General features: G+C 55.3%; 4 protein-coding genes and 1 non-coding gene across 5 annotated transcripts; 2 read left to right on the top strand and 3 right to left on the bottom strand.

Annotated features, from left to right (window-relative positions):
• Positions 1 to 432: 432 nt before the first annotated feature.
• CHGG_11362 lies at positions 433 to 537 on the bottom strand. Its single transcript has one exon. It is a non-coding gene; the product is annotated as a tRNA-Met (tRNA).
• Positions 538 to 1,229: 692 nt separating this feature from the next.
• Positions 1,230 to 1,915, bottom strand: CHGG_05975 (uncharacterized protein; the record flags this gene model as incomplete). Its single annotated transcript, XM_001222069.1, has 4 exons — positions 1,230 to 1,261; positions 1,338 to 1,440; positions 1,561 to 1,708; positions 1,902 to 1,915. 4 exons carry the CDS (start codon positions 1,913 to 1,915, stop codon positions 1,230 to 1,232), a joined length of 297 nt encoding a protein of 98 aa, XP_001222070.1.
• A 1,887-nt stretch (positions 1,916 to 3,802) lies between these two features.
• CHGG_05974 (uncharacterized protein) lies at positions 3,803 to 4,744 on the bottom strand (the record flags this gene model as incomplete). Its single annotated transcript, XM_001222068.1, has 1 exon — positions 3,803 to 4,744. The coding sequence occupies one exon, from the start codon at positions 4,742 to 4,744 to the stop codon at positions 3,803 to 3,805; it is 942 nt and encodes a 313-aa protein (XP_001222069.1).
• Positions 4,745 to 13,042: 8,298 nt separating this feature from the next.
• Positions 13,043 to 14,612, top strand: CHGG_05973 (uncharacterized protein; the record flags this gene model as incomplete). The annotated part of the gene is made up of 4 exons (XM_001222067.1): positions 13,043 to 13,059; positions 13,552 to 13,721; positions 14,173 to 14,239; positions 14,429 to 14,612. 4 exons carry the CDS (start codon positions 13,043 to 13,045, stop codon positions 14,610 to 14,612), a joined length of 438 nt encoding a protein of 145 aa, XP_001222068.1.
• Positions 14,613 to 17,047: 2,435 nt separating this feature from the next.
• On the top strand, positions 17,048 to 18,061 carry CHGG_05972 (uncharacterized protein; the record flags this gene model as incomplete). The annotated part of the gene is made up of 1 exon (XM_001222066.1): positions 17,048 to 18,061. One exon carries the CDS (start codon positions 17,048 to 17,050, stop codon positions 18,059 to 18,061), a length of 1,014 nt encoding a protein of 337 aa, XP_001222067.1.

Below are 18,061 nucleotides of genomic sequence, written 5' to 3'. Positions count from 1 at the left end.
GACGGAGAGGGGAAAGGGGGTGTGGAGGGAAAGGGGGCGGCGTTGTGGGAGGGGAAGGATGGGCGGGGTGGAGGGGCTTATTGGTAGTTGAGGGGGGTTGTGGACGGTGTGGTGTATAAGAGGGCGCCTCATCTCTGGTGTAGGCCGGTGTTGTTGGGGACGACCAGTTCTCTAGGCATCTTGTACAATGAAGATATAAATAAATACCCTTTTTCGTCCATTCCATGGTAAAGACTCAACAACCACTCACCCAATGATCAACTTGGCCAAACAACCAAACTGTGAAAACAAACGTGGAACGCCTAAACAAACCCTCTACTCACAAAAAGAAAACCCAACCCACCACCCCTCCCTCAAAAAAGCAGCGCCAAACCAAAAAAAAAAAAAAAAAAAAAAAAAGCAACTCATCCCCCTCCACCACTATCCACTAACTGGGAACTGTGAGGCTCGAACTCACGACCTCAGGATAGCCCCGGTCTTAAGACGGGATCATAACTCAATATGAGACCTGCGCTCTTCCAACTGAGCCAAGCTCCCCTTGTGGAGGGTGTATGTGGTGTGTGGTGTGCGTGGTGCTTGGGTTTAGGGCGCTTTTGTTGTGCTTGGCGGGGGTGAGTTTCCACTGGGGGGTCCATCAGCTAAGGGAGGTATATTGGGGGGTTGAGGGAATTTTCTTCTGGGAGGTGGGGTCTGGGTGGTGTGTCTTGTTACTGTGCTCTTGTGCTGATTGTGTAGGTTTGAGTGTGGAGAGCTTGCTGATGGGGTCACGGACTGGGTGGTGGATCGTTATGGGAGGAAATGGTTGGAATCTGAGAGCATAGTAGTCTAGTGGGAATCTTAAGATGGTAAATGAATCGTTGAACGGGATGTTTGCATTCTCCTCGCCTCCCTCGAAAAGATGATATCAGAACGCAGTGTGAGAAAGTTGCAGCCAACTTTGATGTTCGAGGGTATTTCCTATCCGGGCATTAACGGCGCTCCATTCGTGTTGTCCATTCCTTCCACGAGAAAGGTGACTTGTTCTCGTGTCACCAGCCAAAATCCCCCCCTTCTTTTGGCATTTAATTGTGGTCCAGTACTAATTTCTTGCCTGTACTCTGAAGTACTGCCCATTTCTGGCAGGGTCCCAGAGCATTCCTCTTCAGGCTCTGTTTGGCGCTTAAGCAAGCAAAGCTCCTCCAGGTGCACACGCGCATGGCATAACCAACGTCCCTTCTCCTATCTCTCGCTCATTTCCCTTTTCCAGCCTGGTTTGCCGCCTCTGTACGCTGTTAGCCTCCAGGGACAAAACAAACGGGACGTCTCGATAACACCCGCGGGCTCAGTGAAAAGCGTACCTCTCCTCGTGGCGTCCTCTAGTAGTGGCACGTCCACCGCATTCGCAGGGAGATGCACGTAACGAACCACCGAGCCGCGGATGAAAACGTTCTTAACGGCGCTCTGTGACATCACCCGCCCGTCAGCAGCCATCCCACCCGTAAACCCTCTTCCCCCCATCATCCCGACCCTCATCATCTCCACCGCCACCATCGCTCTCAATCACCAACAGCGCAAACTCACCATGTGGGGGTACTTGATCTCCTCAAGAACCTGGATGTTGTCGAGCTTGATGTTGAGGTACTGGTCGACGCTCTTGAGGACACCGCGGATCTGGATGTCATTCTTGAGCTCGACCGTGACCTCGTGGTCGATGAGGGTTTTGAAGAAGCTGCGGTGTTGTGAGTATACATATGCCGGAATCTTATTTCACACAACTGTGAACGCCCTGCCTCGTCGATGTTGCCTGCTCATTCATTGCTTGCCCCAGTTCCCAACCTGCCCCGTGACTCGCAGGAGGTAGATCGCGGGAGATCCCAAAACGGGATTTGTACACAGTTGCTTAGATAATGAGATGGACTCACCTGAAGAATAACATTTTGAGTGTTGCGCCGCCTTCTGCAAATGCGTGATAAGGCAGTGCAGTGTTGACGTGCAATTCAGTGGATGCAGTTGCCGAGCCTGACCTGGGTCGTTGGTGGAAGGACCCACATTAGTTTTGCTGGCCGTCGTGGTGGGAATGAATCTTGCTGCCTTGATTCTGAGGCACCATAGGCTGGTTCATATTCTCAGGGTTGGGGTTGGCTTACAATGAGAGACAGGACAAATTTGTGTTCGCGCAGTCCGCCAAAGACTTAAAACCTCCGACCGGGCCCGCCGCCCCGTCCCGAGATCGCGCCGGCCTCATCAAATCGGCAAGCCAACCGCCGGCGCGTCATCAAGCGGCCCGCACGCAGCAGTCCTAGTCTGGTTCGATCCGATCCCACCTGTCAGAACACCCATCGCCCATCTGAATTCACTCCAATCGGACGAAAGCCAAGCGAGGGTGGTTTGGTATGCAACCACTCAAAGAGCAAGAAGAATATATTCAATTTTTCATGTATCCGGCGACGGTCTGACCATACAGAATCTCACACCCACAACGCTCCCCGGCCGCTGTACCCGGGTTTTTTTTTAAACGAGACGGTCGACCTCGGCGTTTCCCCACCTGGCATGCCATCTCTGGGCTGCATCTGGGACACGGTGCTGTCGCTCTCATGCTTTGGTCATAAAAAGCCGAACTTGAGAAAACAAGACATCAGGGAGCAAGACGAAGGCAAAAGAACTGAGCAAAAGATGTCGAGTTGCAAGAGACTAAAGTAAAAGTACAAGCAAATAAGGTAATCACGGTCTTTTTGGCCCCGTGGAACGTTTTTATTTCGCTCCTATAATCGAAATTTTTGTTGGCATCTACACTAGGAGTTCGGCTTCCTATGTCCACGAAGTGGCTCTGTCCTTCATTGTCATCCGACACTAGACCCTTCCTTCCCTGTCACTGTCTCTGACTCCCCGTTGATCAGTGACAATCCCATATCACCACCTCCTAGGGAAGAGAAGAAAAGTAATCGACGCGATACCGAAACGCGTAGGACGAACTGCTGCAGTCTGTTTCCAGCACTGCACGTCCCATTCTGAGTCTTGTTGTTCTTTTTTTTTCGTTCTTGTTGGGTTGATGTTGTCTTTTTTCTTCTTTCCTCTCCTATTTTCGTTGTCCCATCGCGGGTTCCATTCTGCCAGTTGACGACCAGACCACACGCCCAGCTAAAAGCACAAGAGGTTATCCTCGCCGGCGAAAAGAAACAAATAAAACAATAAACAATAGCATCGAAGGGAAGAAAAGTAAAAAAAACGCATCCACAATCAGGGGGGATGTTGGGGGGTATCCGTCGTAACCGCGTGATGCGCTGTCTTCCTTCCCAAAACCGCTGCAAAGGAGTGCTCCTGCCCCCGCCCAACCGCCGTCCCATCCCAGGAACCCCCAACCCAGAAAATCCAGCCTGCCAAATAGGGACCGCCATGCTATGCTCTGTGTCGCTGATATGCTGTGAGGCCAAGTGTATCGTTGGTATCCGGGAGAGGGAAAATACGAAATGCCAGAGCCGCTTCGCCAACCAGAACAGAAACCAAACCACGATCAAAAACCGAAAACGAAAACGAGTGGTCGCTCCCGAGAGCTGCCCTGTTGATGCACAGAAAAAGCCATACTAAAGTGTCGCCCAATCTGAAAGAGAAACAGAAGGAAACACTCGAAACACGCCATCTCTCGCTCGGCCCATAGACTCCTCGCCAAACTCATTCCTCTTAAAGGCGCGCGCGCGATTCCAGTCTGGATGAATAAAGAGTAAGGGGGGTTGCTTGTCGTAACTTCATGACATGTCTTGGGACATTTAAAAACGGGTATAGACCTCAACCGCATCTCTCTTTCTTCATCCTCCCCCTTCCGTCATCATTCGTCTTCGTCTTCGTCGTCTTCGGGGGTCGATCTCGCCCGCTTGGTCTTCTTGGGCGGCCCGTTCGCGCCGCCTTCCGACTTGCGCTTCGTCCCGCCCGCCGCAGTCTTGGTGCTCGCCGGCTGTTCCTCCGTCTTCTCGCCGGCTCCGCCACCGGTCTTGTCCTTCTCCATTTGTGCGACCTCCTCGGCTGTCAAGAAGCGCCCGCCGGGACCACGAGGCCGGCGCATAGCATGGTTATGTCTCGATTCGTGCAGGTACGGCTTCCGGCCTTTGCTAGTCAGCCGAAGCGCCTCCTCCAGTCTCTGCCGAGCTACTCGTCGCTTAAGAATGCGGTGGAATTGCTTTGCGTTGACGTAAAGGGGCGACTCCTCAACAGCCCCAGACGCCATCTCGGGGGATTGAGGCGGCGGCATTTGCTGCGCGGCTGACATGGGAGGGGGAACAGCCGTGCGGGGGCCGCCGTGGTTCAGCATCGTGGGCGCGTTAGGGACGCCGGGGCTGGCGACCTGGCTGAGCCTCCGCTGCTGGGGAATGTTGGCCATCTGCTGAGGCGACCGCGGCCCCGCCCTGGCATCCTTCTTCGCGCCGACACCCGACATCCTCGGCGACTGCTGCAGGCTGGGATCGGAAGGCATGTACGGATACGAAGAGCCGGCAGCGGCGGCGGTGGCCGCCATGGCAGCAGCTTGCATCCCTTGCAGGCCATAGTGCATATTTTGTTGGGCCACCCCATACCCTGGTTGGTACATGCCGTGTTGCTGTGTTGGCGAGGGCTGATGTTGTTGCGAAGGGAGTATCGGTGATGTTTGCGACAGATGTTGCGTGGACGGCGAAGTAATGCTGTTGCCGCCTGCAGAGGTAGGATACCCTGTCTGAATGTGCGGCTGTGAGTGTGCGCTTTGCGGTTGTTGCTGGTATTGTGCGTATTCCATCATCCTCGCAGAGGTGCCGACGAAACGTCGAATTAGATCCGGGACAATCGCCCTGCTGTGGATGTGATAGGGGGTATGGGTCGACTATTGCGGAGCCGACTGCAGGTAGATTTGGTAAGGATTCGACAATGGAGACGCGACACTGAGAGTACCACTCCAGTTGATCCAGAGGCTTCGCGACGGCTGGTAAAGCTTAAAGGACCTGATCTATCGGGAGGATCAAGGCACACTGACAAGCTCAAGTCACTTTGTACCTGTGGATTGGGCTGGATGTGTGCACCCAATCTATTGGAGTGATGCGTTGGCACTCGATGGGATGGTAGCGGGGCTGCGCAATTGGTCGCACCGCAGCATATGCAGGCTGATGTCGTTGCGAGGCGAAACTTGGGTGGCTCAATCCAAGGCCTCTCGGGAGATGGCGTGGACAAACGCAGCCACGTGAGGGAGGACGGGAGCGTACGAAGACACCTCGACTCTGTCGTGGATGACGAGCCTGAAAATCCCCGAGTCGTGCCGACGTCGGGTTGCGGGACGGGAAGACGCACAAACGGTTGCGCAGGCGCAATGTTTGCCAGTAAGATAGGATGCAATGGGTAATAGCTGTGAGCTCGGCGGTTGGTCTAACTTTCCATTTCCCAAATCTACGAACCATACGTGTTAGCACAGGGTTGTCAAGTAAGGTATATGAGCGAAGGAGCTCGGATGGGCAGAAGGGGAAAAGCCCTGAGTGGTGGAGCGCCCTCTGTTTTGGCGCCTTGGGCCCTGGCCGGTTTGATGCGCTGGCATGCATGACGGGATATGCACGAGGCAGGCCCACCATGTCAACCAGCTCATCGCCCCATGCCTAGTTGGGGCAGCATCATCAAGAGAGGGATGACAGAAGACCAGAGGCAGCCTGAGGCTAGACAACAACAACAGACGTTGTTGGATGCGCTGGAACTGCGCATCTCGACTTCGTCGTGCCAGGCGGCAGCGGAGTCGTTGGTCCCAAACGGCTGTCGTTTGGCGCTGCGGGGTCCCAAGCGCATGCGGCCTCTTGCCGCCGTTTCTCAAACTGCGGCGAGAATGCAATGCAGGCCGAGAACAGAAGGAAAGGTGTAATGGGTTGCACCAAAGTGTGCGAGAGTGGGGAAGTCCAAGACGTCGGACGGTGTGGGGGAGCTGTGTCTGGGGAACTTGGTGGGAACTGGGTGTTCCCGGATGGGAGGTGAGGGGTTCGAGGCTGGTGTGAGACAGATACAGGAGTAAGCAAGAAGAAAAAGCAAAGAAGCAACGCACCGTCTCGAGATTTATCGGTCGTTTGGGGGTTCTGGCGTGTTGAGTGTGCCGTCCAAGTCAACTCTACCAAACAAAACTACTCCGCGAACGCTAATGGCTGTTTGCGTTAGTTATGTACACCCACATCCAAGATATAGGCGGAAAGAAAGCGACAAAACCCCAACGATTGAGTATCGCCGGGTACAGAAAGAATAAAAGACCTCGCACAACCGCGCCAGGAGATTGGTCTAGCGAAAGGATGCAGCCGCGGGAAGACCAACGCGTCGCTGGCGGGTAGGCTATGCAAGGACAAGAACCCAGAAAAGGTGCAGAAAGGTGCTGTGACATAAGGTCCAGGAGGGTACTTACACAACAGTCGACGGACCGCTGTTGGACAGGGGCCACGGCGCGTTAATACTTGCAATTGCGACTGGGAATCAGCAACAACGCCGATGATTGAACACCGGCGAGATGGTGTTGATTGCGGTCCGCAGGCAGAAACAATCACGGGACCGGGACAGGGCCAATGGTGAGGCCGATGTCGATGAGGAGGGCGGTGATAGGTCTCTTGTTTAATGGTGTTTTCTTCCCCTTGGGACGAGTGTTGATTTGCTGCCCTTTTGCGCTCGGCTGTTGACTGGCTGAAAATGAAGCTAAAGCTGTTTCGGCCGTCCTGGAGTGGATACCTAAAGGGGATCTTGCCGAACGAATTGGCGCCTGCGGCAAAGTGTGAGTGGGCTGGGTTTCTTGTCTTAAAAGGCTGGCTCTGATGTCCCGCGATCGACCGCCTCACCAACTCGCAGGCTTGGGGCCAGGGCTGGGCTGCGCATTGCATCATGTTCAAGGCGTCGGGATGCAAGGCCACAGCGAACCACCCCCAGGCACAGCACGATTGTGTTGGGGTTCGACGGCGGGACAAGCCGGGGGGCGGCGGGTTTGCAAACACGAACATACCTGTCACCTGCCTGCGCCTCCAATGCTGGCGAATGCGCCAAGGATGTCTCTGCAGACCGGGCTGTTTGAACCCTTGACTTCGGGCGACCGCAGAATCGTCGCTGGTCCGGGCTCGAAACTCAAAACCGTTGCCTGGGTTCGGCGCGCGGATCAAGTGAGCAAGCGAAACGTGCAAGCGATTCGAATGACGTCGCGCAACACTCTTTGGGTGGTTTGGCGGTCCTAATTGGACTGCAATTGCTGCTGCTTGCTGTTGTAATTGGAGGCGGCCGTTGATTTGATGAAAATTTTGGGGGTATTCGGACGGCGTTGCCCTCGTCGGCAGCGCGTCAGTGGAGAGACGAATAAGGGCTTGATTGGTTGTGAACGAAAGGAGGAGAGACGAGGGAAGGCCGAATGATGATTTGAGGGCGCGACCTGACTGCTTTAACAGGCGGATTTGGTTGGGTGAATCAGCTGGAGAGTGGGGCCACCGAAAGAGGATTTTGCAGGTTCCAAGTTGCAGGTGGCTGGCGGGCTGGCGGGGTTGATGAGGGGAGGGGTAAGGGTCCGAGGAGTTTTCGGGGGTGTCGCTGCAGGAAAGTGCCCGCTGCGAGGATGTACCCGGAGCGGGAGAGCGGTCAACTTTGGCAGGTGCAACGCGTGCCTCCCTCACAACCCCACGCGTCTGACGCCTCTGAGGCCTGACGCTTGACAGCTGTCAACCAAAAGCCTCCATCCTAACCCGAAAGCCACCCAAAGATAAGAGCATCTGAAGTGTCAATGTTAGTTGGCATTGACGGCGACTAGCACTCGTGGAGTTCAATACACTCGCTGTCGACTTTCGACAGCAATGACGTTGTCCTATGTACATACAATACATCCATTTGTTGATGACGTGACCAAGATGCCCGTCGGGCTGACAAGCGAGACAGGATCGGGCACCGGGATGAAGAGGAGACCGGGATGCAGAGCAATCCCGCGGACCAGATTCAACTGCAGTCCTTCCCCAACAACCAAACTCGGGTCATCGGTAAGCAACCTCAGGCAACACAACGAACTGCACATACCTCCGCTCAAATCTACTCGCATAAAATCCTTAATACATACGTCGAGACACACCCGTCTCCGATTACAAAGTCACGGCAGTTACTCCAGCCGACACTACAATCGCAACCCTACCACAGCGAGCTTGGAAGGGCATACATAAAGCCTCGCCGGCTCCGCCGTGTCTAGGACATGCAACATGTCGGCTTCACCGACGATCGGCAGAGCAGTCTCTCGCTCGAACTCGCCTCACCACAGCCGCTGACGACTCCTCGTTCCGGCTGTTGTGTCGCTGTTCGGACCAGGCCTAAATTTAGCCCAAGCAGCCTCCTACGGACTGCGGAGGCAGAGAAGGCTTTCTGACTCTTTTGCAAATCTGGCAGTTCGAAACCAACCCACCTTCGTTGTATTTCAAAAGAGTTACTTCGTACCCGCATTCGTCACTTTCACCGGCACTTGTGGCCCACCGAATTAGTGTCGAGGCCTTTGACGCGGTCCGTAATGGGAAGGGCCTGGTTTGCCTCCGGCCCTGAAAGGCATCAAACGGCGCCCAAGGTTAGGCCAATTTGAGAATACCGACTCGCCACGCACAGTAACGAGTTATTCGGCCGGCAAACAGCCGGATGGGTGGTCCTCGAGTTTGGTCGCAGCCGGGTGCCGGACCAGGGGACCGGGCAAGCAGGGAGCAGTGCCAAGTTGAGGTGCGGGCCAGCGCATTGAGGTTGCAGGAAAACGCTCAGGCTCCTCCCTCCCAGGCAAGCCAGGCCAAAAGTCGGTGTGGGCCCCGACCCGACCCAGCCATCCGTCTCGATCACCCATCGCGGCCTCATGGGCCCAATGAGCTCGCAGAGCGGTCAACCAAAATCAGGCTTCCAGAACAAGCAGGGGAGGACGTCTTGCAGTCTGCAGTTCATCAAAGACAACCTCGAACCCAATTCCGATCTTTCTTCCCCAGCCCAACACGTTCCAATTCTCCCTCAATACCGCCACGATGGTGGAGGGACAAAGCAAAGTGGACACCCAGGCACTGACGCCGAAGTTCGGCAATGGTTCCCCATTGCTAGAAGGGCTGACCCGAGCGAAACGATGAGTGGACGAAGAACGAAGGAACGTGCTCGAATTTCTCGGTAGACTCATAAATTAAACGGGACATGGCCGAGGTGTCTATCGCAAACACGAAGGGGCCGGGACACACGAAAGGGGATGCACGGTACCCCCTCTTTCCCCCTCTGCATGAATTCCCGATCCCGATCAGGTGACGACAGAATGTGTCATCCAAGCAGACGCAGGATGAGTTGTCAGATCTGTCTGCCGACCTCCCCGGCAGGTTTTGAGGATGATTCCGACGCCACTTCCATGCAGCCCGGAGAACAATGCGTGGCGGGAACAAGCGGCGGTGCATCCCAGCATCGTTAAGCCGATGAATGAGTGGATGGGAAAGGTCCAAAAATCTCATGTTTCCGGCTCTGTGAATGGATCAAAATGCAGCGACAAATGGTTGTTTTCGGCTTTGCTGCAAAGTCACTGGCTCTTTTTTTTTTTTTTGAGTGAATCGCTGGTCCTGTACCTATAACCCTAACCCGCTCTGTCTCATCTGAGCAGCTCGCCGTGCTCCCCCATCACCCAAAGTTCCTGAGGTTTTCGAGCGCAACCGCGCGTCGCGAATCCTGGTCATTGCAATGTCGCAATCACCACCATCGCCTCACCACCTTCATCTCCCCAGGCGCGCAACTCGGCACACCAAGTGCCGCCGCAGCATTCGAAGGGCAGCCTAAGATTGCTTTCAATGCCGTTCCGCTGACACCGATCATCGCACCTCATCTCGCTCGTTTCCTTCTAGGCCCAGCAACCGCCCAAAGCAAGCATGCCACCACCCTCGGTAGCCGCTTTGGTGTACGAATACAGACATAGGTGACTTTGATGATGTCAATCGCGTACCGAAATGGCCCCGCCCAAGAGCGGGATCGACCGGCGCAAGGACAAGGACAGAAAAAAAGGGCAAATGCAGTCGCAAAGCGCGGGACCGACGGTCTTGTCTTGCTGGGCACCCGGGGGAACAAGTGACCCTTTCGAGTGAGCCTTGCCAATGAGCATCACCGTCACGCCCTGTCACAAGCTCTGCTCCACCGGCGCGGACTTGCGGCGCGAGGCTCTTCCCGTCGGCACTAACCTCCACTTATTGGCCGAAGACGCCTGTGCTTTTACCCCGGATTCTGCGGCCGCGCAAGGGAAGTTGTGAGCTCTGTTTCAACCTCTTGCGTCCGTCACCTCCCCCGGGTGGGAACCTGCCCTATCGGCACCCGCAGAGTTCGTTACCTGCCTGCCGGCGACCGGGAGGTCGGCGCACCTGATCTCTGTCACCGGAGTGATTCCCGCCTCGCTAGCCGTCGATCTCTCTCTCACCCTCTCCCTCTCTGTGTGCAGCTGCCAGTGCCAGTCCTCCAAACCATCTTGGATGCTTGGCTCTCACTCTCCATTGTTCAACTGAACCCCCGTTCGTCCCATGAGCGTTTACCTCGCCTTGCCGATTTGGGCAAGTAGCTCCCCCCTGTCCCTGCTTCCTCGTGAAATCTTGGTCCTCCGAGCGAATGAGATCGTGAACATGGTGTTCTGCTCTGCCATTCGACGCTGAGATTGTCGCATATGCCTCCCCCCTCCACCCCTGTCACTTTCGTCTAATGCACGTGTTTCTTCTTCTCCGTAGTTATCTGCATTTGCTTGGCGTTGAGTTCATGTCTCGATGGTTTGCCGAATAGGTCGGCGCTTGCCATGACTGAACTGGTTAGCTGGTTTTGTGGGCGTTGCGCTGTTACCGCACTGGGCGGATTGCTCCGTTGACGAGTTTTGAGCTGAGGACTTTTACCTTGCCTGGTTGGGAAGCTGCGTCGTCTGCTGACGGCGAATATCAGGCGATGACCTTCCCGAGCCAGCCGCGCTGAGCTGGGCTGGCTTGATTGGGAATACGGCCATGAAAACGATCGGTCCTAGATGGGGCTGTCATCTCCGTTTGGCGTCCTCGGCTTGGTTGTCATGGACGCGGCCACTGGCGTGCCGTTGTCTCGGCACTTCGGTTGGATATCCGCCCCAGGACGGGTTGATCACTGAGGTGATAGCTAATTAGCAAAACGTTCCCCAGGAAGGCTTGATGAAACGGCATGACTATTGAGGCGGTCTTTCGGAGTGACCTCGATTCAGGTCAGAGTTTATTTCTAATAGGGGGTGTGATGGAACCCCTTTCGAGGGCGTGCTGGGAGTAAACAAGGACCCCTTGGTTCTGGCATAGACATGCCTGAACAATTATGCCCAATCTCTCGACCGCAATTATTAAGTAAGGCCACTGTGAGAGATCGTGGTACATTTCACGGAACGAGGCTAGTGCTCTGTGGCCGTCAACTACTTAGTGATACCACAAGTGTGCGGCAGATGCCACGATCTCGGGACATCTCCCGGTTACTTGGTTTTACTGAGAGTATGAGCTGCAAAACAGGAACAATGTAATATCAATGAGTAACGGCGTAGGTGTTGCCTTTTCGTAACTTCCCAGGCGCCATTGATATCCCATCTCGTTGTGACTCGTAGCCCCTTTCCGAACGGGGAAGGGGTGTTGCAACAGCGAGGGCAGCCGAGCGAAGGATCGACTGCTCGGTATGAGGTTGGGCTTAGGTGGATCAATGCCGAAAGGTACCGGAAACTACAGAAAGGAAATCAGGGATCGTTACCTTCTAGGTGGCACTGGTGGCGTGTTCAACGTCACAAGGGTGAAGTCATTAAAGCAATTCCGGGGCTATTCCTGCCTTCGCCGTCAAGAAAGCATTGTATTGAACACGGGAGGTAACCCTTTTTCAGAAATCATCTCCGTAAAGAAACAATCTTGGCTTTTGGAACTTCGATATCGTTGGCCAGAGAAGTGCTTTCTCCTGACTTGATTGTGATGGGCTTCAGCCCCTAATACGGCGGCCCGTCTGGGGCGACGCTGGACAGTACCCAAAAGCAAGGTTTAGCAATGTGAGAGTTATTGTTTTCAGTAAGCAAGCTTCGTTTTCATGGCTCCCTCCCGTTGGCCGGCGCCGTGGGATTCGAACAGCAAGCGCCAAACCTCGTCAGCGACGTGATCGGTGAGTTTGCCCGGCCGAGGGCGTCGATATCCCGAATCCCGGAAACACCAAATAACGGTGGGCCTAGTGGCATTACTCTGAAACCTCAATTCCACAGTTCCTTTGGTTTGGTTCAAGTTTGGGGGTGTGACAGCCTCGTGGAGAAGTTCTAGTTTGCAACATGGCTGGGATTTTCTAGCGGTCACCACAACATTGCGCCGAAAGTCCCATGTCAATCGGCAGTGGTGGTCAAGGCACGTTTCAAGTCAAACGACACGCATTTTGGGAATGCGATGAACAAGTGAATGCTACATTTAGGTAAGGCCAGTAGAGGAAAAGGGGACGCTTGTGTCAAGTGTCATGATCCCAAGAAAGGAGTTGACTTGCACTGGCGCGAGAGAATCCGGCTTAGAATTCTGGCAACGAAGAAAGCAAACTAGGGGCCAAGATATCTTACCGGAAATTCAGCTAGGAGTTGTCGCTGTTAAATGGTTAGATGCCAGTATTTGTTCTCCCAAGATTAGGTACACATGCTTACTGATGCTGTCCTACTAGATTGTTTCGCCAAACAACTCAAAGGCTTAGCGACTGAAGACAGTGATGGAATGGCCTACCTGAGAGCATAAATGCCTAAGTTAATTGGTTTGAAGAATTACCAAAACTGCGGTTGAAAATCTTTTCAGACTGGGGCACCGCAGGCCTCAGGACAGCGGCTCGCTCCTTCCTAAACAAACCACCAACCCACGATAAATCTTCAAGGGCAAGATACCCAAAATATGTTACCCAGTTCCTTCCACATTCTATTTATTCGGCAGAACACAGTCTAAAACTGTTACAATACATCTAGGAATCTCTTGTTCCACGATAGGGTATTATTTCATCATGTCTTGGAAGGCCGGGATGCACAGAGGCGAGAGGGTCAAGGAAGGCACGTGAAGTAAACACCTTCTTGCTTTGGATTCTCAACACCATGGCAAAATATTTGGCGTGAGCTAACAACTGGACATGCAGATACTGTATTCCTCCCAACTACGAACTGGTAACGCTGTGCGGGAGCAGGTTGCGTCTGTGGCCGCTTGCTTGCATCGTTGGCTTTCGATCGACCCCAGCCCCCAAACGTGTCCATATGGAACCAGGTAGCCAAAACATCTTGACTCAGAGGCCACGCCAAGCCCTCCAGTCTGCCCACCGAAGTGTCGCGTCACATTTCAGTGTTGGGACACTGGGTCTGCCTTTGGGGGCTGTCGGTGGTTCGGTTCCGGCAACTTCCAAGTAGAAAACGAAGACAGAGGGACGCAGTGGACCGCAAGTTGCTCAAGAGATACCACAGTAAAGAAGGGGACGACGAAGGACTTTGGTCCTTTGTGGATTAGGTGGGTCAAAGTTCCAGCCTCGCCATCATCCAAGTCTCGGATGTTCCTCCGATCCTAGGCTTCCTTCCTTGCTCTTGGGCTGTTGTGTTTACTGACTCACTGATAGTCACCGAAGGAGGAAGGAAGAACTGCTGGGCCAATCTGTTGATTCCGTGGCCGCTGCAGGTTTCTCAGTGGAGGACATTGTGCCTCCTAGTCGCGCCTGTCCCGGCCGTATTCACGAAATCCGCGATAACATGGGCTGGCACGGCATCAACACAAACCACAGAGGCCAAAGTGAGTTCATGTAGCCCCGAGGCACATGTCTACCTGCTTTGGTAGGGGCGGACGCAGGACAGACTTGGCTTTGTGCCGGCTGCCTTGTTGGGATGGGTGTCTATCCTGCAGCAAAGGATCCAGAAGCGGCTCGAATAGCGTTTACTGACGGAAGACAGTTGGTTAGGTAGCAGGGGATCCGTGTGCGTTAGCCGCAGAGAGAGCAATGCCACCTCTCATTCGACTTTGAGACGCCCGGCGCCAACTGAAGGATCAATGGTCTCGCTCTCATGACTGGGCCCTTTGGGAACCAGAACCGCAGATGGGGTCGTTTGCTTAGGGGCTGAGAGAAGCTTCACATCCCGTCGACGAGAAGAGCGAAGTTGAAGAGCCCTGACATCCGAAGAATGGGTTTCGACTCATAACTCCTGCTAACCCGCGGTAAGCAGTTGAACTGAGATATCTTGGGCAGTGAACCCCTGTATCGGCATCACTCAGCGGGTGGCCATGGCGGAAAGAATGTGGAAGCGGCAAACGACGTATGTTGCAAGGCAGTTCAGACATGGGGCCCAGTCAAGAGACCACGGCGGAGAAAGCATCCGCCCGTAGATACAAGGAACGTGTCAACGATAACGAGTGGGGAGCTGCACGAAGGCCCAGCTACCAAGTAACCCACGCGGCTACCCACGTTGTTTGCGTGGTAGACGGTACCGCCCTGGTTTCTATAGCGGCTACTGCACTATCTGCCAGACCAATGGCCCGCAGACCCGCAACCTTGCCGCCGAAAAGTTCCATCGTCAGATACCAGCCTCCAGCATGCCGTACAGTTACGGTCCGCACACAGCCCTCTGGGCTCGACATGAGCATGCGAAGAATCAGTCTATCGGCAGCCACGATCCCTCAACGAGATGAGCCCTTGATACCGGAAACCAACCAGTGAAGGCAAGCGAGAAACAGTCTTCGTGGGCGATGCGGCAAGGTGGCACGTTGAGTCGGCGTGGACAAAACCACGGCAGGGCCGCAGAGTAGGCCGGCCCTCTCCATCCGATAAACGGAAGCAGTGTTACCGGAGGAACAGGCGCGCGCTCTGTCAATGTTATATTCCCAGGACCATGAAGGTTCGAAGGGTTACCGGCGGGGAACCAATGGTTGACTTGGTCGAGGGCGGCAAGATACGTACCGAGTCCGACGGTGTGGGAGGTGTCAGCCAACCGACGCCCCCAAAGCTAAACTAGCTCTTGCAAGCGCGTCAACAGCCGCGGGGAGGGTGTTGGTCGCGGTTCGGTATCAGGTCTTGGAAGATGCGGCCTGGAATAAGCGCGCCTGGGAATCGAGGATTCGCGAAACGGGCAGCCACTAACTTCCTTTGCGCAAGGGAACTGATGGTGCCCTTGGCTTTGGGTAGCTACAGATGCAACTTGGTGGCGCGCGCTCCGTCGAAGCATCCGGAAGGGCGGCTCGAGAATGATCTAGCCAGTGGTCATGGTTCAGCGTGGAAGCCATGCAAAGGGTTACCCGCCCGGCGGCAGATGAGCTGCAGAAAGGAAAGGCGGTTGGAGCTTTCCATGAGCGAAGGGTGCATATATGCGCCAAACACCCACCACGATATTAAGAGAAAGGTTTCCAGCTGGTTCGAGTCAAACTTCAGCACCAGAACTCATCTCCTCCTCCGCTCATACCGACGCTTTCTTTGCTTTCTCTCATCCCACAGGCTGGTTCCGTGGACTCACTTGCACCTTAATCTCAGAAGAACGCCGGACGTGCCCGCCTTATTCTTCCCTCTCTCAGACCTATCGGACTGCTTCCCCCCCACATTCACATCAAGTTCCTCTTTCCCCTTTCACTTTTGCTGTTTCTATTCTCGACTGCGATATCACATCTCGTCAACACCGAGAATCGAGACAGTTCGACATCGAAACACTGTCAGCTGTCGTTGTGGTACCTGGTGAGCGGCAAGACCTGTCCAATCAAACGGTGCGATGCTAATAATATCACCTTAGCGCCCATCCTTGCTGAGAGTCCCGCGCCTACCACCAATCAGGCACAAGAGCCCTGTCCCAGCGGTTGAGAGACCGACGCCATCACGATCCGCGCGGCCTTGGTGGCTCGTGGCAAGCACCAGCATCAAGCATCCTCCACAGTCTGTAGTTACTGGGCCCGGCGCCATCTTCCCTGCCGCAAATCGGACCATACCCTTTTCCTTTTCGAAGGTTTGCACTTGTGCCCGGGTTCCCTCTTCCTCCTCGCAGCCCAGCAAATTAGCCCGTGAAGCGCCCACTGACGGTTTTGGTCCCAGTTCAGCAGTTCAGATTTAAGAGGGCAAATCCCCGACTCGGACATCACGACCTGTCAGTCTGCCTCGGCGCCTCGCCATATCGAACCCTGTTAAGCGCTCAGTTGAACAGGCAGTACTCCGTAAGTGCAAACTGTTTTTATTATCTCATCTCCCGCTTCTATCCCCGGTCAAGGACCCGTTCCGCCCACTTCTTCTCGACGAGCGCTTTTCCCAAGAGGAACGTCGGAGGAACAAGTCGAACAGCACGGGCATCAAGACGGGGCAAGCCAGCTGCAACCCGAGTCACATCTCAAGCACACTTTCACACTTTCACCCTTTCATCCTTCCACTGCCGCCGGAGAGACCCCTGTCGAGTGGTCGCTGCTCGCTTGTCAAGCCTGCCCCACTGCGGCCGCTCTCTTGATTTGCCGCTGCTTTAACGCCGCCCCCCTCCAGTGACAAGAGGCGTGCTGTTTCCTGAACCCTTGCCCGCAATTCGATTGCTTTCTTCGGCCTGTCTTCTGTTTTTGACCTTGTCTTCGTTCTCGTGGCGTGTCGAGCGTCAAACCGGCCACTCAGCGCAAACATACCTTTTTTATTTTTGTTTTTTATAGGCACGACTGGCTAACATTCCGTCCCTCTTTCGTCTAGCTGATCCTCACTCACTTGTCTTCTGCCCCCACTTGGTCTTGACGCGGGCCGATTCAGCAAACCAACAACACCGACTGCTTGTTGTTGAGCTATCCCAAGCCACGCAGCAGACCCCGGTGTGCCAACCCGGTGTTCTGGGATTCAGAGATACAGGGATACTTCGCGCCAGGAAACCCCCCGGCCGAAACTAGCCCACGCGGGGAATCAGCGCTCGATCCTTCTGTCTGGAGCCTGGACGCTCCTCCGTTGCCCACCCCATCCCTTCATATAATCATTGGTTACCCACCCTCCCGCACCTTGCGTCTTCCTCTCCCGCCTAACTGCCGGCTCTTCTCTCACCCTTCCCCGAGGTGAGTCGACTGTCAGTTCGACAAACGCACACACCGACCCTTCCTCTTCAACCACCATACCACCCGCCAACATGTCGGCGAGACCTACCTTGAGGGTGTCGACACCCCTCACCGCAAACTTCCCCCACATGCCGCCATCTGCCTCGGAGCTCCGGTCTGCCGTATCGCTACCGTCGGCCGTCTCTGCCAACACACCCTTGTCCGCCATCTCGCGGACATCGGCCTTTCGGGATCCCATCCCTTCCTCTGGACTGCCCTCCGCCGGGCTCCCTTCTGCCGGGCCCTTCAGCGCGACCATCAAGCTGGAGCATGATCTCCTCAAGACCCCCATTACGCCTCCTGTTGCCTACTTGGACTTCCTCAAGGGCATGTCGTTAATCTCGCCGTGTCTCGCTTCGCCACCGCAAACAGGGAAGGCGGTGTTGAACCGAACAAGCACAGTGAGCACCACCAGCAGCACAAGCAGCGCGCGCAGCAACGACAGCAGCGCGAGCAGCTCTTCCACCGAGACGGAGGACTCTGAGAAGGAGAAGGGCGACCAGATCGAGAGCGCCCCGTCGACAGCCCGGTCCGAACTGAGCTGCGAGTGCAACGAGGTCGAGAAGGAGAAGGAGAAGACCAAGGGCTCCAAGCCTGCGCCAATAGATACAACAAAGAAGTCCACACCACCCCGCGGTGGTCCCAGCTGCCCCATGTCCGCGCCACCTGCCGGGCCAACCGTATTCCCTAGCATGAAGCTGCCCGCCTCCCCCGCCGTCACCACAGCCGGGCTCTACTCCCCAAGGTCACCACTCAGCGCCGCATCCATCAGGTCGCCTTTTGATTGGGAGGCGGCGCTCAAGTCCAGGCGATTCGCCGAGACACCCGGCGGCTCAAAACGCCCTGCCGAGCCCGAGACACCCGGCCTCCGGGAGGCCACCGCCGGCACACCCTTAACACCAGGGCACGGCAAGCGGGAGTCGAGGTCCAGCGTACGGCATATCCGTGAGGTGGTCACCCGCACCGTGACCTACACCCCCAGGATGGCGCCCGCGCCCAAGGGCAAGAGGAGAAAGATCGACACCGACACGGCCGTCAAGTCATGA

This window comes from Chaetomium globosum, genomic scaffold (genome assembly GCF_000143365.1).
Source record: "Chaetomium globosum CBS 148.51 scaffold_3 genomic scaffold, whole genome shotgun sequence".
Lineage (NCBI taxonomy): Eukaryota > Fungi > Ascomycota > Sordariomycetes > Sordariales > Chaetomiaceae > Chaetomium > Chaetomium globosum.
The sequence above is the reverse complement of the archived record's forward strand: the minus strand, read 5'-3'. Positions and strand labels throughout refer to the sequence as shown.